At 40.5% G+C, this 27,480-nt stretch overlaps 1 protein-coding gene across 1 annotated transcript in view; it reads right to left on the bottom strand.

Annotated features, from left to right (window-relative positions):
* The window catches only part of LOC122808100 (C-type lectin domain family 12 member A-like), a 381,899-nt gene that overhangs the window by 329,050 nt on the left and 25,369 nt on the right, over positions 1-27,480 (bottom strand). Inside the window, exon 2 of the mRNA XM_044079075.1 lies at positions 12,945-13,031. Within this exon, the coding sequence (XP_043935010.1) occupies positions 12,945-13,031 (87 nt within the window). The remainder of the gene's footprint in view (positions 1-12,944; positions 13,032-27,480) is intronic.

Below are 27,480 nucleotides of genomic sequence, written 5' to 3'. Positions count from 1 at the left end.
TTAAATAAAAGAGCAGTTTCAGGCATTTAAAAAAAATCACTTCTTGATATGGGCAATACACATTTTTTTGTAAAAATAGATTGCACTACAAACATACACACATGAGCTGCAGTACATTAAATGCATTTTATATATATATAGAGAGAGAGAGAGAGAGGATTAAGACTCTCAGGTACTAATAAGCTGCTTCATGCAACAAGGGATAGAGGGTTTGATTCCCTCAGCCTCCATTTGCCTTCTGTGTGACAATGAGCAAGTCACTTGCCCAGATGGTGCTTCTGTGTTGCTCCTGAAGAGGGTCACTTGTGTTCAATGGGCATACTTGGTTAACAAATTTAACATTTAAAACTTTTACTATATATAAAATTGTTATAACACTTCCATTATTTTCTTTAGTATTTAACGTATTCAGAATGCCAAGTGCGGTATTATTATTGTTAATGTAGCATAGTATTTGGAACTGAAGTTTGTTTACATTAAATGTTATAAATAAAAGCAGCAAAGTTTCTTTAATTAGATTAGTTGTTTAATATTAAGATGAATGCTGTATAAAGTGCTGTTTATTGGGAGTGGCATGATGATTGGGGATGATTAATTTGAAGCTCTAGAGTGTGTGATTTTTATGCTAGAACAGAAGCTCAAAAAAATAAGAACTTTGTATATTTTTGCTTACATTTTTTTAACCTTTGTTGACCAGATTAGCCACACTAGACCAGGGGCCTCTTCTCAGGGGCGATCCAGGGTGGTATTTGTACTAGTATAGAAAATTTGGCCAGAGCATCAGGGAACTTCCTCTACTCTTTTCATTAGGTACTGTAGGATCCTTTACATCCACCTCAGCAACCACTAATTCAAGCAGATGGGAACTCAAATGTCTTGTCTGAAGGACGGCATGCTCATGAGTGTATTCCCTTTATACTGCACTGCATTGTCAACACTCTAGCTACCTGGTGTGGGGACAGAACCAACTGTCTTCTGCACTAAAGTAAAGCAACATTGACACTACACTTCAGTCATTCTACTTTACTTTGTCTGACTATCTTTTCTTCATCTGTTTTTTCTAGATTTACTTATTTTGTGGAATTCTGTTGTTTAGTGTTCCTGCATGTCATGGGTTTGGAACACAGGTTTATATGATATGCACTCATACTTCCACTCTTCCTACTGCTTCATCATATATCTGTGTGACCCCTTAAGTCTGAAATCTTCTTCCCTTGGTCAGTAACAGGAGTCAGTACAAGCAGAAGGATCCCCTTGCTGAACAGATTACTTAAGTATATAGACCATCCAGCAGAAAAACCCATAACACAAACTTGTGCCCATGTCTCTCAACCTGTAAGTATTAAAAATCTTAACACTGACCTTAAAAAGTCATAGGAGAGAGTCAGAAAGAGGAATACTTTATTATTTTTCACAATAGAAGGTGTTTACTTATTAGACCCTTCGTAGTTAGTAGTAGTGAACCTTTGTATATGCTTAGTTTATGTACTTAATAATGTAGGTTCCGATAAACAGGTCAAACTTTAAGAGGAACATTGTAAGTCCAGATGCAGCAACACAAAATTCTTCTTCTTTTCCCAGTTAGGGGTTACAACAGTGGAACAATGGTCTGTAGAACAACTGGCAGTGGAGTTTTACAGTGTCAAGTTGCCACCCCCGGCACTCAACCTTCCACAGAAGGCACACACACGCACATCTAGGGCCAATTTAGAGTGTCCAATCCACCCACAGCATGTCTTTGGGATGTGGGACAAAACCAGAGCACCCAGAGGAAACTCACACAACCACAGGGAGGACATGCAGACACTGCACAAAAGGCACCCCAGCTGAGAATCAAACCGGAGAACCTCTTGCTGTGAGGCAGCAATACAACTGCAAGGCTAGATGTGATAGTCAAAATGATGGCACTATGCCTAAATCAAAGTGAATGAGAGGTACAGTTGTGCCCTTTTCACCCAGATATGGATTGAAAATTATCTGTGTACCTGAGTTTGCCTACAGAGCTACGTGCTTTTTTCTGCTTCACACAGCTGTGGACATTTGAAGACATTTTGGTAGTATCATGTGATATTACAGTAACATTGGCCCTGTATCAGTCTTGACACTCGCTTGAGATCCGAGTCTATATTAAACCAGCAAACGCTTAAAAAAGTGAATGCTGATTCATCGACCCTCTTTAACCAAAAGCTTAAAATCCCAAACACTCGGAACAGAGATTTGTTTTCCCTGGGAAAAAAATTGCTGGGCTGTTTTTGGGACTTTGCCATTTCCTCCACTGTGGTGCGATCTCAGAGTTAGTATATTTAAGTAGGGGGGTGTGGGGGGCAAAGCCCCCCACTTTATTTACTGTTTTGAATTTTTTTTTTTTTTTTTTGTGGAACAGCAATTTTTTTTGCCTGTGAAAAAAAATCACTGTTCCAAGTGTTTGGGATTTTAAGCTTTTGCTTAAAGAGGGTCGATAAATCAGCATTTGCTTTTTTAAGCATTCACTGAATTTAATATAGACACTTGAGATCCATGGATAGGAAGTTCTACTTGCTAGTCTGCTTCAGTGTCAGGAAAAATAGTTCTGAACATTATTTTGGTTATACTAGGCAAAGTAACTTCTTTAATTAAAGTTAGTTTCCACACAACAGCAAGATGGCCTGGCCTTTTATATGTCTTACACAATCTGCCTTGTGCAGCTACAGCAAATTTTCACTCACTCTTCATCTTATGCATGCTCTTACTTTGACCAGTATTATATATCTTTTTAAATTTTCCATTCTCTCAATATTTTACTCCATATTTATCATTACTATATTCGAGTTAGCAATGCATTTTCTTCTTTACTGATTCCACCTGTCTGGCAATTTTTGTATGTCATTTTCCAATGCTAGATTTTCTTCATGTTGTAACTTTTGAGACCCTTCAACATCAGCCATCTTAATAACAACACTGTCTTTAATCTGTTTATCTTTAATTTTTGTTAAATCCATAATGTTCAATGTAATATAATAATAAAATTATAATAATATATTTTGTAATTTTTAATAGTAACTACATTCTTAAAGTGCATATAGAAACATTTTTTCAAGTAATGATGATAGATTAGTAATCTTGGGTTATTTACTTGGATGTTTCCTTTTCTTTGTTTTTTTTACTATTGTTGTTTATTTGGTATTTTATGTGTTAAGCATAACATGGAAACAAATGGTTTTAGTTTAAAATGGATGTGAAATATCTAATATGTTTAGATACTGAAAAAGTTTGTATGACTGAATGCATTAAATCTTTTCTTATATTAGTTAATAAAAGACAAGTGTTTTGGATATACCTACCAGCATGTTTTTTCATTAACTGGAATCCTTGTGTACATGTTGTTGTTTGTCTTTTCCCAGTTAGGGGTCGCCACAGCCGAACTTCGGTCCGCTAATGATTGGCAGTTAGTTTTTATGGTGTCGAGTTGCCAGCCCGACACCCAACCTTCAACGAAGGCATGCCCATTCAACGCATGTCTTTTGAATGCTGACTCGACTGCAGGGAGGACATGCAGACTCCACACAGAAGGCACTCCCAACCCAAGCCGAGATTCAAACAGGAGAACCTCTTGCTGTGAGGCAACAACGCCACCGCTGCACCACCGCAGAAGTCGGAATGCTGAGGGTTAATTTGCATTTTAAATAGTGCCATTAATGTCAGGATACAGCAGTAATGTAACAAAAATGAAGGGCGACTCTACAAGAATATTGTTAAGAGTTCACTCATTAAGAATACTCTGTCACTAGGTACTAGACACAATGCATTAAACAACATATGAATTCTTAAAATGGTTATGCTATATAATAGCCTTAAAGTAGTGATGGCTGTAATACATATTCACAATATATACAGATCCATTATTTATTATCACAGACACTCCTGCCTTTCCGGACAATACATGTTGAACAGCAGCTAGGTCAGTTGCACCCTGGTTAATCACCCAGTAGGCACCACCTCCAATGACTAAATTCGATGACCGAAAAATTCCTATGAAGTTGAGGACTTCTTTCCAAAAAAGAAAAAAAAAGAAACATGTACTCTGGACTGCAGAAATGCTTGCTTACTTGCTTCTTTAGTATTTCCTGACACGCGTACACACACTCCCAAAGCAAATGATTTAAGTGGCCAGGATTTCATATCATGGTCTCTTAAATGACTCTGACACTACACTCATGCTCAGCCACCCAAGTGTGAATTCCAGAAACATTCATCACATTTTTTATAGTGCTGGTCATGTCCCCCTAACATCTTGCTCCTGGGGTAGCTGCTTCCTTCACCCTGCCCTTTCTACAACTCTGTGTTTATTTGACAGATGTAAAAAGTGTGATACGTTAGCTGCAGGCACATACACACACACAAATACAGACTCATGCACGCAGACACACAAATACACATACACACATCATATTTTCTAGTTATATGTCTGGCTAACCCACATATGGAAACACATTTTTCTTGGAAGACCTAATTGCTCCATTAACAAAACCCTACCAGATACATTCCATATTCTGGATCTGAAGCCTGACTTCTTTCCATATAAGAAAGTGTAGAACACAGTCTGATGTCCAAAGTAACAAATACTGTAAACCGGATATATTGAAATGTTTTATGTCATAGGTTCATATGTTCATAGGTAGGTACTAGGCTATCTGCCTGAGGGCATTTATAAGCCTAGCCAGAGTGTGTGTCAGCTTTTGCCGCCCCATTGATTAATTAACTGAGCCTCTGTCAAGAAGAGCCAATGAAGTGATCCCAGGGGTGTATTTTCTGTTACCCATCCACTCGTCAAGGTTTCTCTTGAAGTTTGTTAGTGAGGGGCTCTGCCTAATGTAGTTAGGAATTTTGTTCCAAAGCATGGGGAGTCTCTGTGACAGGAATCTATCCCTTCAGCATGTTCTATTTATTGTTGTGGCAAGGTTTAGCTCACTAGAGTGAGTGGCTCGCAGTGACTTGGATTTCTTTAGATGGAGCATGTCCATCAATTCTGAGTTGGACATGGCTTTGTAAGTCAGGCAGAGATCACCTCTGAGTAAGCAATATGCCACTGAGTACAGACGGAGTTTTTCCAGTCGGGCTGCATAGGACATATGTTTGAGGCCAGTAATCCTCTTGGTGAGGTACTTTTATGGTCTTTCCAGCTGTTGGAAGTGTCTTGTGAGGTCCATACCAAATGGGGAATTGTACTCTATGATGGGTCTGATGAGTGATGAGTAGAGGGGCACTATAACCTCTTTATTTCTAGATGCAAACCCTTTAGTAATTAGATGGGCTACATAGAAGGATTTCCTAACTACTTTGTCAATATGATTGTCAAGGGAGAGATTACTATCTACCTGGGTCCCCAGATCTCTTATTACCTCTTCTGTATTAAGGGGACTGCCACCTATATGGTAATTCATGGATGTTTTGTTTTTCCCAAATGGGATGACTATGCATTTTTTGGCATTTAGCTTGAGACCATGACTTTGACACCAGGTGTCCATCTCAGTAAGGCCCTTTTGGAGAATGTCTGTGTCAGCTGAAGAGTCAATTATGGCTCCTAGTTTGCAGTCATCGGTGAACTTGGCTAGCCATAGTCCTCCTGTGTATGCCTGTACTTCTGAGAAGTATATGCTGAACAGTAGGGCTCCTAGGACCGAACCGTGTGGGACACCACTTGTGACTGGTTTAGAGTCGGACCTGGAGCCTGCTATTCTTACCATGTGAGTTCTGTCTGTAAGCCATTTGGCACCCCATCTGGTGATGTAGGGGTTTATGTTCAGGCTGGTGAGTTTTTCTATAATTCCTGAGTGGGGAATGGTGTCAAAAGCCTTGGTGAGGTCACGGTAGGCTGTGTGAACCACCTTCCCCTCATCTATGGCCTTGGTGACTGTCTCAAAGAAGTCAACCAGGTTTAGTAGGCATGATCTGCCTTTAACAAAGCTGAACTGGGTCAGGTCAAGTATTTGGAGATTCCCAATGTCTTTGTTAATGAGTTCCATGATGATGCGCTCTATAGCCTTGCAGACTGGGCTAGTCAGGCTTATGGGGGGTGATAGTTACCATGGTCAGTTGTGGCCCCTCCTTTGTGGAGTGGAATAACCATTGCTGCGAGCCATTCTATGGGCACATAGCCTGTGGAGAGTCTGAGGTTGAACAGTGTGTTTAGGTGGGGGGTTAGTTTGTTCTGTAGTTCATGCAAGACGCAGCCTGGGGCACCATCTGGCCCCATTGATGCTGTGCTTTTAGCTTTTGAAAGGGCTGTTTTCACCTGTGTGTCTGTAATTTCTGGGACACTACACTTTTCCGGTATTGTTGTAGGCCCTTTTGGGGGTGAGAGGGGGGTGAAGTTTGCACTGAATCTATCTGCCAGGATGTTGGCAATATCAGTAGGTTCAGTATATTTTGTGCTATTTTGCACTAGCTCAGAGCATATCTGTGAGTTGCTACATAGATTCTTGACATAGTAAAGAAGGCTTTGTGGTTATCTTTCGAATCCTTGGCTATTTTTCTTTTGAAGTCAGCCTTGGATGATTTTATGAGGGACTTTAGTTTCTTACTGATACTGATCAGGGATGTCTTTCCTTCTTGGGATTTGATTTTTTTATGAACTAGTTTCCTCCTTCTATTGTATAGCTTGTTTATGGCAGGGGTCCACCAGACTGGTTTCCTTCTCTTAGGGGAGTGAGTCTTGGTTTTGCTAGGGATGGCACGATTCATGCATCATTGTAGGTGCTCATAGAGTGCATTTGTAAAGGTTCCTGCATCTTGGACACTGTTATCCTTTAGCATGGGGACTGTGAAACTTACCACCTCTGTCTTAAGTAAGGTGAAGTTTGGTATAGGTTCATAGGTTCATAGGTTTATACTAGGCTATCTGCCCTAAGGCATTTATAAGCCTAGCCCAAATTTTTGTGGCTTACGCCACCCCTTATATGAAAAAATACTGTGCCCATTAGTTTGTTGTGCCTCTGTCCAGCAGTGACACAGAGATGATTCCCGGGATAAACCTACGATCTCCCATCCACAGGTCAAGATTTCTCTTGAACAGAGCCAGCGAGGTGCTCTGCCTCACATGGACCGGGATTTTTTTCCACAGCATAGGGAGTCTCTGAGTGATAAATCTATCCCTCCAGCACGTCCTATTTATATCCGTGCTAAGGTTTAAGTCGCTTGCTCTAGTGGTTTTGGTGGATTTGGATTTTTGAGGTGGAGCATGTCCATTAATTCCGGGTTGGACATGGCCTTGTATGTCAGGCACATGTCACCTCTGAGCAGACGGTATGCAACTGAATAGAGCTGGAGTTTCTTCAATCTGGCAGCATATGACAGATTTTGGAGTCCCTTTATCCTTTTGGTGAGGAACTTTTGGGGTCTCTCCAATTGCTGCAGATGTCGGGTGCGATACATCCCGAATGGGGCATTGTACTCGATCATTGGTCTGATAAGTGAAGAGTACAGGGAACAATGACCTCACTAGATCTGGATGTGAATCCCTTCATGATCAGGTGGGCAATGTAGAAGGTCTTTCTAACCACTTTAGCAACGTGAGTGTCAAAAGAAAGGCCACTGTCAACCTTGGTCCCCAGGTCCCTGATAACCTCTTCTGTGCTTAGTGGATTGCCACCTATATGGTAGCTTGGGGTTACCTTGTTTTTCCCGAAGGGTATGACTATACATTTTTTGGCGTTTAACTTCAGGCCATGGCTCTGGCACCAGCTATCTGTTTCCGTGAGTCCCTTCTGAAGGATATCCGTGTCCGATGCACTTTCCACTATGGCGCCCAGTTTGCAGTCATCTGCAAACTTTGTCAGCCAAAGTCCTCCCATGTTGGAAGTATAGAAAAGGTTTTCACTGTAGTTTCATTGGTTGAATGGTGGTGTGGTGTGGACATCCAGAGTGATTAGTTTATGGTCTGATCTACCAGTGACGAGTTGACCTCCGGTGCGGAACACTTGTCGCCCATGTTGGTGATGACCAGGTCCAATATGTTTTCACCTCTGGTAGGGGAGTTTACCAGCTGATCCAGGGCATAGGAGTTGATAAATTCCAGGAAGCGCTGGACCTGGGAGTTTGTACTTGAGTAGTTTTCCCAGTTAACGGTAGGGTAATTGAAATCGCCCAATATTAGGGTGTTCAGTAGGACCTTCATGTTATCCAGTATCTCCAAAAAGGTGGAGTGGTGGTCCTGGGTCATGGAGGGTGATCTGTAGCAGGCCACAATTTGCACTGCAGATTTGCCTGATGTTAGTTGCAAATGGATGATCTCAGAGGTATCATGCTGCACCACTAACCTGGAGGTGTAGGTATCCTTGATGAATATGGATACACCACCTCCTTTAGTGTTTTGGTCCATGTTCTATGGCTAAAATGTGTGGTATGAGTTGTAGCCCGGTAGTGCTGTTGTGCTTTGTGGAGCCTTGAACCAGGTTTTAGTTACTGCACAGATGTCGACGTTCTCCATACTGAGGAGTGCTTCGAGCGCGTGCATTTTGAGATTTAAACTCCTGGCGTTGAGTAGCATATCCCTCATTTTTTTATTTGTGCTGTTTACGGAAGTGGGTTTGACTTTTGAACCTTGTCTAAAAAAGGCACTATGGGGGCAGCAAGAGCCTTGGCCAGTATTTTAAAGCCCAGGGGTGATAGGTGCAAGCCGTCTCTTGCCAAGCAACGTGGCTTGTCGAGCATGTCGTTCCAGGCTGACAGACACTGAATCCCCTTTGAATGACAGCAGAAGCTTAGCCAATTGTTGAAACTGATAATTTTTTCTTTATACTGCGGTATCATTCTTGGTGAGGGCAGGGTGCTACTCAGGGTCAGGGTCATACCCGCCTGGGCTACATGATCAGAGAGCTCTTCCATGTCTCTTTTCATGTAGCCCAGGGAGGTATGTCTCAGGTCATTCACACCAACATGAACAATGACAGAGTCATATTTGTACTTGTTCTGAAGTGACCTGAGTACTTGTGTTATGTGGCGGATTCTGGCTCCCGACAGGCAGCTAACAGTAACCTTGTCCAGCCTAGTGAGTGAGATGTCAGTGTGTCTGACTATAGAGTCATCTATTTCTAGTGTGTTAGGTATGTTATTTCACCTTAAGGGCTGTGATTGTGTGGCACACTGATTTTGTGTTTTATGTGTTGTCTGGTTTGTGACAAGAGGTAAAGGTTTTTTGGGTGTCTGCTTTGGAGGTCTCTGATGCTTTTGCAGGTTTTTATTTAGAGCCTCTGAGTATGATTTCATGTATTTATGGGTATTTTTGCCAGTGCTGGTTTAGTATGTCTATGTGAGGCTGGAGGTGTGGTGCACGTTTTAACCTTCTCTTCATGATTGCCTGTTCCAGTCTTGGGTGGAGAGAGCTTAGCCTCCAGTTTAGCTATATAATTGCATCTCTCACATATGGTAATGTTTTGTGGCAGAAGGAGAGGGTTGTCTGTGTACATGAGGCAGTTGTAACATTGCCTCAGGATATCCAAGGTTCACCAGCTGCACTGGAGAGTATACCTGAAATTGCCCTTTGGTCATGCCTGAATAGTAGGGTGAGCTGCTTAGTCACTTGGTTGGTGAGGGGTGAATAATGAGCCTTGCCCTGCTGGGCAATCAAGTGTTGGGGTATATTAGTGCTTGCTATTAGGTATGAGCAAGTGCTGGACTGTAGGATGCTTTTTAAGTGCTTAGGTTGAGAGTTAGACTACTTTCAAGGCAAAAACTGAAGAGGAGACTTGGTGGATCTGGGAATAATGTAGCCCTTGCTAACCAGCACTGCCCAGATGTGCAAAACTGTGCAAACATGGTTTTTACAGCAGGGAAATGAAAGAGATAGAAATTAGCCCAAAATGGCCTATAAACTACTAACTTCTGGGCTGGAACCACTCCTCCAGGGACGGATGGCTGCTCAAAGCTCCCTCTCTCACAGGTGAACAGAGAAACCTCCTTCTGTCCAATAAGGTATGGGCAACTCAGAAACTTGTACACAGCCCTGAATTCCACACTAGCCTGAAAACTGGACTATACTAGCTTAGAAAGGTGGGAAGCAAGGAAAGATTTTTTTGAAAAGATAAGGCAAAAACAGAAAAAAATACACTTAAAACAGCTTTAAATGACTACAAACAGTACAAAATACACCTAAAACAGCTTTAGATGACTACAAGCAATCAGAAAAGGCTTTTAAACAAGTAGCCACGGTATACAGCAGTAGCGTTGTTACCTCACAGCAAGAGGTTCTCCCGTTCGATTCTCGGCGTGGCTTGGGAGTGCCTTCTGTGTGGAGTCTTCGTGTCCTCCCCGCGGTTGGGTAGCATTCGAGAGACATGCGTGCGTAAATGGGCATGCCTTCGTTGAAGGTTGGGTGTCGAGCTGGCACCTCGGCGTTTCGTAAAAATCTACTGCCAATCATTAGCGGACCGGAGTTCCACTGTGGCAACCCCTTATTGGGAAAAGCCAAAAGACAAACAACAACAACCCAATTAACCAGTAAAAAAATCTCAAAACTGAGCACTGTTCCTGTAGTCTTCAATCAGACAACTTCTAACTGCACACTCCTGCCACTGGGGTGCAGGGGAACCTTCTCCAAAAAAGAAGGCCTGGATTAGTGCTCAAGTTATACAAACACAGCTAGATTCATCAGGCCTGAATCTAGTTTATGCGACAGTAAACAAGGCACACCAATTTCAGTAAGAAACAGTTCAAATATGCAGGCACTATAAGCCTCTAACCAGAAATTCCCAGCTCAGAAGGGCAGAGTCCTGCCTCTCCTCCCACAAGAGTGCAGACCACAAACCTTCTTAATGTAAAATGACTGGCCTGAAGCCCAAGTACGTAAACCAGAACTAATACACTTTTAGAATAACAGACACTGAGCCTTCAATCAGCAGTTCCCAACTTAGAAGGATGTAAGCTACCTGTCCTGCCACAACAGTGCAGACCACAGACCTTCTTAATGTAAAACAACTGGTCTGAAGTCCAAGTGCTTAAACCAAAAGACTTAGAATGATAGCTACACTTTAATCAGGTTACTACCAAGCAGTAGTAAATACAATTGAATACTTTTAAAAAGGCCTGGATTAGTGCTCAAGTTAAACAAACAAAGCTAGATTCAGCAGGCCTGGATCTAGTCTATGCTACAGCAAACAAGGAGCACTAATTTCAGTAAGAAGCAGTTAAAATATGCAGGCACTATAAACCTTTAACCATAAATTCCCAGCTCAGAAGTGCAGAGTCCAGCTTTGCCTCCTACGAGAGTGCAGACCACAAACCTTCTTAACGCAAAATAACTGGCCTGAAGCCCAAGTGCTTAAACCAGAACTAATAAACTTTTAGAATAACAGACACTGAGCCTTCAATCAGCAGTTCTCAACTTAGAAGGATGTAAGCTACCCGTGCTGTCACAACAGTGCAGACCACAAACCTTCTTAATGTAAAACAACTGGTCTGAAGTCCAAGTGCTTAAACCAAAAGGCTTAGAATGATAGTTACACCAAGCAGTAATCAATACAATTGAGTACTTTTAAGATGATGCAAAAGCAAAATAAAGTAATAAAGTAGGAAGAAACACAAATACAGTAAAAGCAGATGAATAAAGTGCAATTTTTTTTTTTTTGAGTGAGCAAATGGGATGGGCCCAGGAGGAGTATCCAAATGCAAATTTACAAGAGGGGTTACTATTTAGAAGAAACAATAGACAATATGTCTATGAAAAGTAAATTGTAATTATGTATAGGCTATTATTGTTTTCAAACTTCTTATAGTTCAAATGTCTACATTGTGAGAGATGAATTACAAAATGTTTGTAATATTTAAAATTATAGCACAGATTGCTTTGCAGAATGGTAAACAAATACCCAGGATACTTCTCATGAATTGGTATCATCAAACAATGATATAATATTTCTTGGAACCAATCAGCAAATCAAATATTAGAAGAAATATCTATGCATATTACTAGTCATGTTTGTTAATTACTGTAACCCTCAGCCAGTTTCAAATGTCAGTGTAAAATGTGTGATACTTATTTTCAATTAATGATATTATACATTAAAAACAAGCAATAAGTTGTGCCTATATGACAGTCAATCAAAAATAAAAATAAAAATAAATGGTGATGCATAAGATGCATTTTTCAAGCCATACCTTTTTTAAACTGCTTCTCTTAGTGACTTAGTTGCAGGCTGAAAAGGGAGAACCAGACTTTCCTACCCTCAAATACAGATCCCAATGCATCTTATGGGATCTCCAAGTGTTCCAAGGCAAGATGAGAGACAGAACCTCTGCAGCATGCTCAGGGTCTGCCCTGGAGTGTCATTATAGTGGTACAAATATACCTGATACCCCTGCTACTGGAGATGCCCAAGTCGCATCTCCTGTCAACCCACAGGAGAAACACCTTTTTTCTTGGATCATTAGAGACTGTTGAGCTTCTCACTGTAGTATGTGAAAGAACCTCCTTTTGACCATTTGTGTTTGTCTCTACCCAAAGCTCTTGTTCATAGATGAGGATGATTAGATCTACCAGAAAAAAACTGACAGCCTTACCCTATGAGCCATTTGAAGTTTCACCGCTCTGTTGTGGTATAACATTTTCAGTACTGCCCTTGTTACAGGCACCCATCAACTACTCAGTCTTCTCATCTTGTCTACCCTCAGTCATGAGCAAAAGTATTTTAACTGACTGGTCCATTTAGGGGGATGTACACCAAATCTCCCCCCATAATTATATAGCAAAATCTAAGGTTGGGCTTGATACTTGAAAATAATTAGCATTTTTTACTTCAGTGAATTTTGACCTTCTGTCCAAATCACGTAGACATTACAAAGTAAAAAGTGACTTTAGCATCTGCATACAAAAATACTGTCTTTATAGAAAGCCATAGTTTGGTAAGTAGATTCTACTATTTTGCTTTAGTTAAGATACATTTAAACCATAAATATAATTGTTCTATACTTACAGTGTATAGTGAATACTATTATTCCCAGCTGTAAAAGACAAACAATCCCAAGAGAAACAGCAATGTAATACCACATATGGGGGTTATCTAAAGAGAATGGGGAAATATATGATTAAAACGCATACAAATTAATGCAAATGCAGTTGTATTCATTTTCCTTGTTAAAGGCTAATTATAAAGATTGCTTCTGTCATTTGTCAAGCACTAGTTTCACATCCGCAAATCAAAATTTGGTTAGCTTATAAGTTACTAAAGTAAAACAAACCTTGAGTATGACCAGTTAGTTATTTCTTGTTGAATGCCCTACATACCATAACATATTTTCAGGTATAAAATACGACCATTTTATTTGACAAAGCTAAACTTAGGTTCTGTAACTGCTTCTGTTTAATATAGCCTAGTGAGTAAAGATGAAATACAGAAATGGGAGCACATAAGAAATATCAGAATCCACTGATTGATGTTGAATTGTTTGTTTTCCTATATTAGTTTGTGGTAGTGAATTTAGAAATAAAAGTTAAAAGACAGCATTGCTGTGCAGCAGTTAGCAGACTTGTTCGTATGTGATTTCCTTTATTCTTCTTTTTCTTATGCAATGATAGGTTCATATGTAAATATGAGGCAATCAGTCTGCAGTCCATTTCAGGCCTAGCCAAAAAACCCTATTCAAAATTTCCCACTAGCCTCAAAGAGGGCAGGGCAAGATAGACCAGGAGAGAATTTGAGGCTGCCCACCCAATTATCTAGGTTTACCTTGAAGGTTGCGAAGGTGCTATTCTGCTTGATATGCAGTGGAACTTTGCTCCAGAGGAGAGGGATATATTAGGATATGAATCTATCATGCCAATGTGTCTTATTTATTAGCTGATGAAGGTTTCGTTTTTTAACCGATTATTTGATGTATTATTACTTCTTGAAAGGAATAGGAGATTAAATAGGGTTGGATCTTTCATGGCATGAAAGGCTAGACATAGATTTCCACAGAGGAGTCTCTAAGAGACTGAGTACAGAGATAGGGCTGTCAGTCTCTCTTGATAGCTAAGATTTTTTTGTGGCTACTGATCTTTTTAATTATGATCACTGAGGTCTCTCAAGTTATGTGATATGTTTAGATAAACGCATGCCAAAAGGTGCATTATATTCAATAATGAATCAGATAAGATATGAGTAAAGAGGAATTAGAACTTTTTTGGACCTAGTGGAGATGCCTTCGGAAATTAGATGGACCAGATAAAAGTCTTTCCAAATTACTGTTGGGACCTTATGGTAAAAAGATAAGAAATTATCAGCAAGAGTAGACAGATCCCTTCCAACAGTGTCTGATTGGAGGGGTGCATCTCCTATATGGTAAGGGAAACTGTTTTGCTTACCAGTATGAACTATGCTGCATTTTTTTCACATTTAATTTGTGGTCATTGTCCTTGCACCAGTTGTTAATCTGGCTAAACCATGGTGAAACAATTGTGACTTAGTTGAGGATTGAATAGCAACACCAGCTTACAGTCATCTGTAGACTTAATTAACCATAAGCCAGAAATGGTGCCCTGAAGATCTGAGAAATGTATGCCAGATTGGAGAGGGCCCATAGCCTTGTCCTGTGACACATCACTGGTAACTGTTTTGCTTTCAGACATGGCACCTGTTTCTCTAACCACATGGGTTCTGTTAGATTACTACTTAGCTATCCATTGTACATTATATGCATTTATATTCAGATTTACAGGTCTATCAATAATGCTTGCATGGGGAATAGTGTCAAAGGCCTTGTTCAGGTCTAGATATGCTGTATGCATTGCATAACCACTATCCACTGCTTCAGTTACTTTTTCAAAGTTATTAATGAAGTTTATAGAAGCAGGACCTTCATTTGATAAAGCCAAATTGACAAGGGTCCAGGGTTAAGAGATTTTCAATGATCAAATTAATGAAGTCTGAGATAATGTGCTCCACAGCATTAGATATGAGAGTAGTGAGACTAATGGGTCTATAGCTGCCAGTGTCTGTGGTTGGGCCACACTTGTGTCAAGGCATTACAACTGCTCTTCTTCAGGATTCAGGAATATAACCAGTGGGGAGGCGTAGATTAAAGAGTTCAAATAGGAGTTTGGAAAGGCACTATGTGGCATTGATAATCAGACAACTTGGTATGTGGTCAGGGCCCATGGATAAAGTATTCTTAGTTTTTGAAAGGGCTCCATAGTAATTAAAGTGGGTGTCTAGGACAGTGGAACCTATGGGATGTCTGTATCTGTAGGTGGAGTAAAATGTGTACTAAATTTATTAGCTAGGATATCAGCTATTTCCTTTGGGTCAGAGAGTGTAGTATTATTATAGACAAGCTCCAAAACACTGTTAGGTGTTAGTTCTTAACTTTCTGACATATTTATAAGAAGATTTGTAGTTATTTTTGGTGCTAGTGGCTGTTTTAAGTTCATACTCAACTTTGAGCTTCCTAATGGTTCCCTTATGTTCTTTGTTAGTTTGTTTAAGTGTGCTCTTAAGGTAGGCAAAATGAGACCTCTTATAATCACTAAGCAGTTTCTTTCTCTTGCTATATAATTTAATTTCTTAATTGATTTATTGGCATCACATTGTCATCTGAATACCATATGCTAAACATGAGTATCAATATATGATTCATAGCAAAATAGCTAAATTCCACTGCTGGATAGCCCAACACTCCACCAACATTATAGCCCTTTCAGAAACATGGCTCAAGCCCCATAATGCTGACAATGAATTTCTCCCCCACTATAACATTCTACACCATGACAGAACTCATAAAAAAGGTAGAGGCATTGCCATTATGCACTCTGATCCCCTAACCTTATCCCCACTAGCATATCCCCCCTCCTTTCATTGAGTTGAACTTATCATCATCAATAGCAAACTTAACAATCACAGAACTTTCACTATAGTTGCCATCTACATACCTCCTGGTGAGAACATACCTATCTTAGAAGGGATTCTCCAGTGGAAGACTGATAACATAACTAATGAAACTATAATACTAGGTGATGTTAATATCAGCTGGGCTCCCCTCTCCTCCAACTCCCCTATCACCAGCATAAACCTCTATGTTTATTCACAACTCATCACTTCTCCAACATTTCTACACAAACCAACTAATACCAATTCATATTCCACTGGATTCTCATCTCCAAACCTAACCTCTATAACCAACCTGAAGCCCTTCCTGACTCCATTAGTGACCATTCCCCCATTTGTGTCCAAAGATACTCTCCCTAACTCTCCAGACCTCATAAATTCAAAGAGTGCTGCAAAATATCCAACTTTAACACTGACACATTTAACAATTCTCTCTCTGCTATCAACTGGACCTTCCTCACTTCCCTACCTCTCGACGAAGCTGCTCTCCAGTTCATCTCCAACTTCCTAAATAAAATTTGACTCCCTTGCTCCTGCCTGAGCTGTTAGAGTCAAATCCCTCTCTTCTCCCGGCTCACCAACTCAACTTAGTCTCTTATTCAAAACAGAGACTCAGCCTGCAAACTCTGGACCAAGACCAAATCTCTCACACACTATGAACAATATAGGCAACTCTGAAATCTAACCAAAAAACACATAAACACTGACAAAAAGAACTTTTATCTCACACCCCAAACTACAGAACCCAAAACCCCTAAACAACTCTGGAATACTGTTAATCAAATTCTCCACCCTGGTAATCTCACTACCCCAAACCCATGCCCCAATCACTCACCCCTAGAAACCACATCCCTGTTCAACACCTACTTTATAGATACCATCAGCAAACTCACACAAAATTCCCACCCTCACCACCCCACACCTTCCACTTCACCTCAAACCCAAAATAACCCATTCTCACTAAATCCTATTCCAAACAGTTACATTAAAAAAATTCTTCTCAAATCTAAATAAACAAAACTTCGACAAATTGTTGAAAGCAAAAAAGCAGCAAAGCAAGCTGAAGCTAAAAACATAAAAAATTTAATGTGAGCGCTTTCGGAAACGCCAATACGTTTCCTTCTTCAGACAAACTGTCACACAAGTTTAGGGTGTAAATATATAACACACTAACTGCCCAATTAAACAATTAATGCTTCTCATGCCTCAATTAATACAAACAAGTTCCCAAACTAGGAACTTGTACAAGTGTTAAACAACATAAAAATTATTTTCCCAAAAGTCGATGTTGTTAAACAAGATAAATGACACTTGATGGTCAGCTCCACAGTTTTTCTAGATTAGAAAGCAAACCATTAAAGTTAAATCCACATCATTCTTTTCATAAGGTGTTTAAACACTCATTTCGAAAAAATTATAATTATACAAATAAAAATGAAACAATAAAAATGAAAATAAATATAAAACACATATTAAATGTTATTTGATAGTGGCCACCAACAGGAAATGATATAAAGAGGTTCCTTAATAATAAAGGAACTCATGTCTTCAATGCTGCTAATTTAAAAAAAACATTTAATAGATACTGTTTCGTTGAGACCTGGAGGCAAATAAGCTACTGTTCTAATTTGCCATAATAATTCCTCTATCTCAAGTTTAATTTGCCATGGTCACCCTTTAACGTCAAGCTGTACTTGGTTCAATACATTAAACCTAAAGCTGTGGTCAGGAAATTCTTCTATATGCCTAGCTAAGGTGTTATTCGTATCTTTCCTTCTAATGGCATATTGATGTTCATAAATCCTTTGCCTAAACTTTCTTTCCGTCTTTCCAATATAGAAAGAGGGACAGTTCAAGCAACATGCGGAGTAAACTACCCCTTTAGAATCGCAAGAAAATCTACCTTGGACTTTATACCATTTGTCACGTATCTTAAATTGATATGTAGTGTTAATAAATCTACATTGGTGACATGCCCCACACTTTGTCCTACCCATATGTTTATTTACCAAAGGCTTCCTGGAATATTCCAGAAGTGACTTCAAATTATGGCCACGTCTGAAAACCACCCTAGGTACGTCACCTAAAGTATTGTTCAACCTACTATCCTCCATTATAAGAGCCCAATTTTTATTTAAGATGTTTCTTATTAATACATGGTCAAGATTGTATGTGCAAAGGAAACTGGTGGTAAACCCATGGGACTCTGTTTGTAAAAAGGTTCCCTAATTAGCTTCTAAGTTATTTTCAACAGTTGTCTTAGCTAATAATAAAGGTTGAAAATACCCTATTTGCCTTTTGGTGATAACCTCTGCAGAAATGCTAGAAATTAATGACAGGGGATATCCCCTGTTAACAAACATACTCTCCAGGAGTTGACATTCACTTATAAAGTCCATCTCCTCTGAAACCATTCTGGCAGCTCTAACTAACTGTCCCTTAACTACCGCTCTTTTCTGGTGATAGGGATGAGAGCTAGAAAAATGGAGGAATGAATTTGAGTAAGTAGGGTTCCTATATCTAGTAGTTCTAAACCTACTATTGTGATAGTCTTTATGAATGCAAATGTCCAGAAAGTTAGTAAAATCCGGATGTAAAACATAAGTAAAGTCTAGGAAGTCAGTTAGGGTAGTTATAGTAGCCATAAATTCTGGTACCAGACTAGAAGGGCCTTTCCAAATTAAAAACATGTCATCTTGGTACCAAGTGTACCAAGCAACATAGTTTTTAAACAAAGGGTTAAAAAACAGCAAGGTAGTTTCCCAATGCACCATAATGCAATTAGCGAAACTTCCGCCGCAGGGGGACCCCATGGCAACACCTGATTTTTGAAGGAAGATGTTTCCTTCGAACCACATAAAGTTGTTAGAAAGAACAATGTCCAACAGAGTTTCAATAACATATATTACACTTTCCTGTACTTGAACTTAAAAAGTCCCTAATCCATTCTAACCCTAGGGTTTGTGGAATGACCGTGTATAGGTCTTGAACATTAAGGAAACTCCAAGAGTCCCTTCATAAAAGGATTAGGGACCCCCTGTTTAGACCTATTGTCGACAGGAGAGGGTCCATTACATATAGTTGTGCTAAATATGTTGACAGCATTTTGAAGCCATTAATTGAGAAGGAGCACCAAATATGTAGGGACTCTTGGAGTTTCCTTAAAGAACTCGGGGATATCCCATTCCATCAGGAACATCAATTTTTAACAATTGATGTTCGAGACCTATACACGGTCATTCCACAAAGTGGTAGTCTATTGGCCATTTTGGGCCAATTTCTAGCTCTTTCAAGTCCCCCTGTATAAAACCCACTTTGGCACGGTTTTTGCGCTTGTTACTACTCAGCCAAGCTCCTCGTGGTCCTGCAGAGTGGTGCTAGCAGCAGAGAGGCTAAAAGAGCGACTGCTAATCTGATAAAAGTGTTTTTTTTTTTTGCTGCTACTACCCGGGTGACTATCCGATCTAGCTAAACTGCAAGTATTTCTGCTTCTTGAACTGTTTTAAACTGTTTAAAGTTGTTTTTGCACCTGCACTTTTAAAGTTTGCCCTGTTTGTTGCATTTACCTGTTGAGGCTACACACTCAAGTGCGCTAGCCTGTGTTACATATTTATTGCATTTTCCTGCTGTTTGTTGCAAAAAAAGAAAAAAAACAAAAAAAATATCCTTGTTTCCCGTCTTTCCTGACCTAGAGTAGTCCAAATACAGGCTTTGCTGTATTCTGGACTTTTGGAAAGTTCCTGTGTTGCCCATTTCCTTTCTTGGATAAAGGGAGGCTTCTTTGTTCACCAGTGGTAGTGGGGAGCTTAGAGCAGCCTATCTATCCCTGGAGGAGTATTCCCAGCACAAGAATCTGGTAGTCTATTGGCCGTTTTGGGCCAATTTCTAGCTTGTTCAAGTCTCCCCTGTATAAAACCCGCTTTAGCGCGGCTTTGCACTGGGCAACGCCGCTTAATTGGGTTTAAACCATTCTCGGCTCCACAAAGTCTGCTCTTCACTTTTTCCCTTAGAACTGATCTAGTTCTCATAATAAACACCCTATTCCTACTCTAAAGCCTGGCACTTGCTCACTAAAGCAATTATATAAGTCAGCACTAAAAAATTAAAAGCACTACACCCTCACAAACTCCCCTTGAGTACCTTGTTCCCCATTGGCCCTTTTTTCAATTATAAAGGAATTCCCAATACTATTCTAGCATGTCCAAAGGTCAGTTGTTAATCTCCTCTCCAGTCCAGCTGGTGAATCTGGGAATCCTGAGGCAATGTTACAACTGCCTCATGTACACAGACAACCCTCTCCTCCTCCCAACAAATTCCAACACATGTGAGAGATGCAACCATATAGCCAAACTGGAGGCTAAGCTCTCTCAACTCAGTACTGGTGTAACCAGTCAGGAGGAGAAGGAAACCACACACACTACAATTCCAGTCTCACATAGACCTACCACGACAGCAAACCAAACACATAAACACACAAAAACATACTCGGAGGCAATAAATAAAAATCTGCCTAAGCAACAGAGACCTCCAAAGCAGACACCCAAGCAACCGCTACTCCAAAACAAAATAGGTGCAACACATAGCTCACAAAGCCAGTGTGCAGAACAGTCACAGCCCTTAAGGCTAAACAACACACCTGATACACTTGTAATAGGTGATTCTATCGTCAGGCACACTGACGTCCCACTCACCAGGCTGAACAAGGAGAAGGTCATGGTGAGCTGCCTGTTGGGTGCTAGGATCCGCCACATAACACAAGCACTCAGGTCACTCCAAGGCAAGTACAAATATGACTCAGTCATTGTCCATGCTGGTGTGAATGACCTGAGACGTACCTCCCTGGATTACATGAAAAGAGACACAGAGGAGCTCTCTGAGCATGTAGCCCAGGCCGGTATGACCCTGACCTTGAGTAGCATCTTACCCTCACCAGAATGATGTCACAATATGAAGACAAGATGATCAATTTCAACAACTGGCTTAAGTATTGGTGTCATTCAAAGGGGATCCAATGCCTATCAGCCTGGGATGACATGCTCGACAAGCCACGATGCTTCGCTAGGGATGGCTTGCACCTGTCACCCCTGGGCTTTCGGATATTGGCACCCCCATAGTGCCTTTTTTAGGCAAGGCTCAAAAGACAAACCCACCTCCATAGGTACCACAAGGGATAAGAAACTAAGAGTAATGCTACTCAACGCCAGAAGTCTAAACCTCAAGATGCACGCACTCGAAACTCTCCTCAGCATGGAGAACATTGATATCTGTGCAGTAACAGAAACCTGATTCAAGGCTCCCGAGAGCACCCCGGCACTACCAGGTTATACCTCATACCATGTTTTTCGGCCCCAAAACTTAGACCGAACCACAAAAGGAGGGGGAGTATCAATATTTGTCAAAGATACCCACACCTCCAGGTTGGTGGCACAGCACGAAGCATCAGAGACTATCCATGTGCAACTAACAGTGGGTAAAACTGCCTTCCAGTTTATAGCCTGCTACATACCACCCTCCCAAACCCAGGAACCCCACTCGGCCTTCCTGAGAACACTGGAAAATATGAAGGTCTCTCCAAACACCATTATATTGGGCGACTTCAACTACCCAAACATAGACTGGGAGCATTGCTCTAGCTCCAACACCCTAGCCCAAAGGTTCCTAGAATTTATAAACTCAAATGCTATGGAACAGCTTGTTACCACTCCCACAAGAGGGGAAAACATACTAGACCTGATCATCACCAACATGGGGACTCTATGCTCCAGACCAGAAGTGTATCCCTCACTGGTAAGATCAGACCGTAAACTAATCTCACTAGATATTCACATCCCGACCCCAACCCCTGCCCAGAAAACCACAGTGAAAAACTTCTCTAAAGCAAATTTCACACTCCTCAAAACCGAGGTGGAATCCTTCAAAGCCCCCGGGCCTGTGGAAAATACGGCCCAGACCGCAGAATCCTTTATAAACGCATTCTATGAACACCTTCAGGAATGCATGGATCATGCAATCCCAAAGAAAACCAAGACCCAATCCTCCAAAGGCAGGCATCCTGTCTGGTGGACCCCAGCCATAAACAAACTATACAATAGAAGGAGGAAGCTATTACATGATAGAGCAAAATCCCAAAAAGGGAAGGCATCTCTGATCAGTATTAGCAAAAAACTATGGGCACTCATAAAATCGTCTAAGGCCAGCTTCGAGAGAAAAGTTGCACAGGACACTAAGGATAATCACAAGGCTTTCTTTAGTTATGTTAGAAACCTGGGTGGGAATTCCCAGATATGCTCAGAATTAGTCCAAAATGACAAAAAATACACCGAACCCACAGACATTGCCAACATCCTAGCTGACAGGTTCAGCACAAACTTCTCCCCCCTTTCCCCACCAAAAGGGCAAATATCTATCCCAGCAGAGTGCTGCCCCCCTGACATCTCAGGTGCTCAGGTAAGAGCCGCCCTCTCCAAAGCAAAAAAACAGCATCAATGGGACCAGACGGTGTCCCGGGCTGCATCCTAGATGAACTCCAAGAAGAGCTAAACCCAAACATAAAACTACTGTTCAATCTCAGCCTTACTACAGGATATGCACCAAAGAGTGGCGTACAGCAACGGTGGTCCCTCTCCACAAAGGTGGTGCCTCAACAGATCCTGGAAACTATCGCCCCATAAGCCTGACTAGCTTGGTCTGCAAAGCTATGGAAAGGATCATCATGGACCTCATAAATAAAGATATTGGGGACCTACAGACACTGGATCCTACCCAGTTCGGCTTTGTTAAGGGCAGATCCTGCCTCTTATACCTGGTTGATTTCTTTGAAACAGTCACCAAGGCCATTGACGAGGGGAAGGTGGTCCACACAGCCTACCTGGACCTCGCAAAAGCCTTCGATACAATACCCCACTCGGGCATTATAGATAAGCTTACCAGCTTAAATATAAACCCCTATGTCACCAGATGGGTTGCAAACTGGCTCAAGGACAGAACCCACATGGTTAGAATTGCTGGAGCCATGTCAGACTCCAAACCAGTTACAAGTGACGTCCCACAAGACTCAGTCCTGGGACCTCTCTTGTTCGGTATATATTTCTCGGAGGTACAGGCCAACACGGAAGGACTGTGGCTGACCAAGTTCGCAGATGACTGCAAATTGGGCGCCATAATAGACTCTAAAGCCGACACAAGCATCCTCCAAAAGGGCCTCATAGAAACAGACAACTGGTGCCAGAGCCATGGCCTCAAACTAAACACCAAAAAGTGTATAGTCATCCCCTTTGGCAAAAACAAAGTGCCCACAAATTACCACATAGGTGGTAATCCATTAAGTACAGAAGAAGTAATTAGGGACCTGGGGACCCAAGTTGATAGCAATCTCTCATTTGACAACCACGTGGCCAAAGTGGTTAGAAAAACATTTTATATAGCCCACCTAATCATGAAGGGATTCACATCTAGATCAGGGGAGGTCATCGTGCCTCTTTACTCATCCCTCATCAGGCCCATAATTGAGTACAATGCCCCTTTTGGGATGTACCTTACCAGACACCTGCAGCAACTGGAAAGACCCCAAAAGTACCTCACTAAGAGGATCAAAGGGCTCAAACAGATGCCATATGCTGCCCGGTTAAAGAAACTCCAGCTCTACTCAGTGGCATACTGCCTGCTCAGAGGCGATCTGTGCCTGACGTATAAAGCCATGTCCAACCCAGAATTAATGGACATGCTGCACCTCAGAAAATCGAAATCCCATCGAGCTACGCGCTCAAGAGACTTGAACCTCAGCACTGAAATAAATAGGACATGCTGGAGGGACAGATTCATAACCCAGAGGCTCCCTTCACTCTGGAATAAAATCCCAGTCCAGGTTAGGCAGAGTCCCTCATTGACTCTCTTCAAGAGGAATCTTGATGAGTGGATGGGAGATCGTAGGTTTACCCCGGGTATCACTTCTGTGTCACTGTTAGACAGAGGCACAGTATACTAACCTCGAAAAATGGCATAGCAAAATTAATTTAAAATGGGTGGCGAAAGCCAAACACACTCTGGCTAGGCTTATAAATGCCCGAGGGCAGATAGCCTAGTGTGAACCTATGAACCTATGAACCTATGAACTTCTATAATACCCAATACACACACTAAACTCCTTGGAGGAATAATTGACGACCAGTTCAAATTCGACTTCCATGTACTCCATAGTATTAAGAAAACCCACCTTAAACCCGGCCTTCTGTACAGAAACAACATATTCCTCACACCTAACTCCCATACCTCACTTGCCCAAGCCTACCTTTCTCTCATTCTCTTCTACAGCTCCCAAATCCTTACCAACCTACAGACCTCACTACTCTCTAAACGTGAATCTAACTACAACATAGATGAATGATTTGATGCCAATCTGCCTTCCAGATCACACCACTGTCAAGCTCTAAAGACACTTAACTGGCTAGAGTTTCCTAACCATCTCTTACTTACACAGCTACTTGTTATACATTCTATTCTGAATAAGCCCTGTTCCTACCCCAGCATCTCCTCACTTGTCTCTCTTCTATAAGCATCTTCGCTCACTCAGAAGCTCTGACCAATGTCTTCTACAGATTCATAAACCTAAAAAATCTTTTGGACAGAATCTTTACAGCTACTTTCCTGCTCTCACATGGAGCAAAATTCCCATTGCCATAAGAAATATTACCCACTTTCATGAATTCAAGAACACCCTCAAAACATACATTAACAGCACTTGGACCTGCTACTGCAATCATCTTTCCTGAACTCATTCTTCACTCCTTCATTAATCCCTCAGTTTCCTCCCTTCTCTACTCTTAAACAACAACTAATAAGTGACATCACACTATACTGTATCTTATTTATATTAACTCTTTGACTTTTTCTGCCTAGTTGTAGTTTATCTTTACTTTCACTGTTATGACAGTTTCCTTATATTTGTCTAATTCTTCACTTCTTTGACACTACTAGAACTCATTCTCAAGCGTGTGGGGTAGTGACTTAGACATTTATTAAAATGTTTTATTGTATACTATATACTTTATCCAATTCATTGTTTAATGCTTATTATTAGTTTTACTGTGGCGCGTTTCTCCCTGGGCCTCCCCTCAGACTATTCTGGTCAATAAATGTTAAAAATATAAACTGGTCAATAAATGTTAAATAAATAAATGATTCACTTTATTAAATATGGCTGTGTATAGTCCTGAATGATTTTTTTCTTTTCAAATGCTTCAGGGATCACCTCTAAGAAGCCTAAAATCTGTGGAAATCAACCTAGCTACCAGTCATAAATTATTTCATTATTATGGTATTCAGGTTTCTTTACTGTATCCATTTGCCTGAGTGGCTGCTGACCATCAAACTTTAGGAGGGCATCATTCAGGCAGCCATGATGGTGGTTTGAGCAGGCTATTAGAGAATGTGTCAATTTAATGAACCTAGCCCTCACCCCCTAGTGGTAATTTCTGCAATTGCATCATCACAAGGACTGCATAATCCACCTATGTCCATGCATGCATCCTCCCTCACGTACACTGACACAGTCACGAACTTGGGTTGCCATGGCCACTTCGTCTCAGTCTGGCCTCCCACTACATGATGAGTTTTTGCTCTCCAGCAGGAACCTGTCATTATAGCAGTGAAAAAGGCTGGGTGAGGAGCACTTCCCCTTCCCTAAGGATGGACATCCTTCCTTCCTTCCTGCGACATCAAGCAATAGAGCCACTAGTCAGACTTGAGTCTTCTAGAGTGTAGGTAGGGCTTCATCTCTCTAAGTCACAGCAACAGGCTGTGATATTCAGACTTTGATAACTAGATATGACTTCAGTTCAGATTCTTATACAGCAGGGCAGTGGTGTGGACAGCTAACACTGGAGGATATCACACGTGAAATCACAAATGTTGCTTAATACCCCAGACTTTACTTCAACATGATTATTAGAAATGGGGTACTATAGAACAAACAAAACGTTAATGACCTCCAAATTCCAGAAAACAGTTCACAATGCCAAAGTGAAAGCTTTTATAAAAAAATAAAGGCCATAGTAAACCCTGTACCAACATTAAACTAAAACTATATTACACAATTCAGCATCAAATTCAAAAGGCAAAGGAATGGAAACAGACTGTACAATTATACACTGTAATGGTGTGCAGTCTGATATGGTAAAAAATGTAAAAATATGGAAACAAGAAAAAAAGAGGAAAGGTAAACACAAACCACACATATATGTGCCTTGAAAGAGAGAGAGACAGATTCAGCATATTGATGCCACAGAACATAGAAACAATCAGTGCGCTGAATTAGTCTTGCAGTAAACACAGATGATTAAGAATCTCAGCCATTAATGAGCTCCTTCATGTAGTCCACAGCACAGGGTTTGATTCCTTTCACTTCCATTTGTCTCTTGTATAACTCTGATCAAGTCATTTGACAAGAAAGTGCTCCTGGGTTACCTGTGGAAAGGTAAACTCTGCCCAGTGGGTTAATCTGGGCAATAAATGAATAAAGAAAAGTAAAGCAACACTGAAAAAAAATCATGAATAGAATCCATAATATAGCTGAGATGTAGCCACAAAATGTGACTACATGCAATGGAATTCTGAAAGAGCATAAAGTGTATGAATGCACTATTCCCAACACATGGGCAAAATGCATGCAGTGAACTAAGCATGACTGAAAAATTAAATTCAAAAGACAAAAACATTATAACTACAGTTGTTTACCATGTGTGTAGATGCATCAGTGGAAATGTACTGGTGGAAATGTGGAAACACCGTAAGACATATAACAGTCAAAGCTCTGTGCTTGCAGTATACTGAAATGTATTGTGATTGCTATTGTCATATGCAAAAATGAAACAGAGATTAACATAACAAAAATATACACATACAAATGAACATCAGACGTCTGAGTGTAACATTGTAATGAAGCAATATGTTAGGTACAAGTATAGACTTACAATGCAAACCACAGCATACCTACACATCCATGCACAATGCAGTAATGTCTCATAGTGTCTAGCACTTGTATGTGGCAATCCACATGTAAAAGACATGAACTAAAGTAATTTTTTATAGTTCGTTAATTTTTATAACTGCAAATTCAAAGCTTTTTCTGCTAAATTAACTTCTAGCTGCACTGGCTTTAATGCTTTAGCCACCAGTCAAAATGGCACTCTGTCATGTTACTTTACAAGTGTATGAATCTGTCTCCCTCAGGACACGTGCTTCATTCAGGAGATGTAACAACTACTGCTATGTATAGTATGAAAACTGAATTATATAAAAGTACATCTCACCTTATCTTGCGTAGAGATGATCATGTTGCTTCGCCAAGATGCTTAACTGTATCTATTGCAGTGTTTTTACTAATTTGTAAGACTATATAGTTTTCCTATGTTGTATTAGTTCATATCTGTTGCTTTTATTGGATTATGTGCTTTTCTTTTTATATATATATATATATATATATATATATATATATATATATATATATATGTGTGTGTGTGTGTGTGTGTGTGTGTGTGTGTGTGTGTATGTATTCATATCTATCTCTATATAATATATATATATATATATATATATATACATATATATATATATATATATATATGTAGGTTTATAGGTTCGTAGAATGTTA

This window comes from Protopterus annectens, chromosome 1.part1 (genome assembly GCF_019279795.1).
Source record: "Protopterus annectens isolate FY-2018-M chromosome 1.part1, PAN1.0, whole genome shotgun sequence".
Lineage (NCBI taxonomy): Eukaryota > Metazoa > Chordata > Ceratodontiformes > Protopteridae > Protopterus > Protopterus annectens.
Note: the sequence above shows the minus strand (reverse complement) of the source record. Positions and strands in the feature narration are given on the sequence as shown.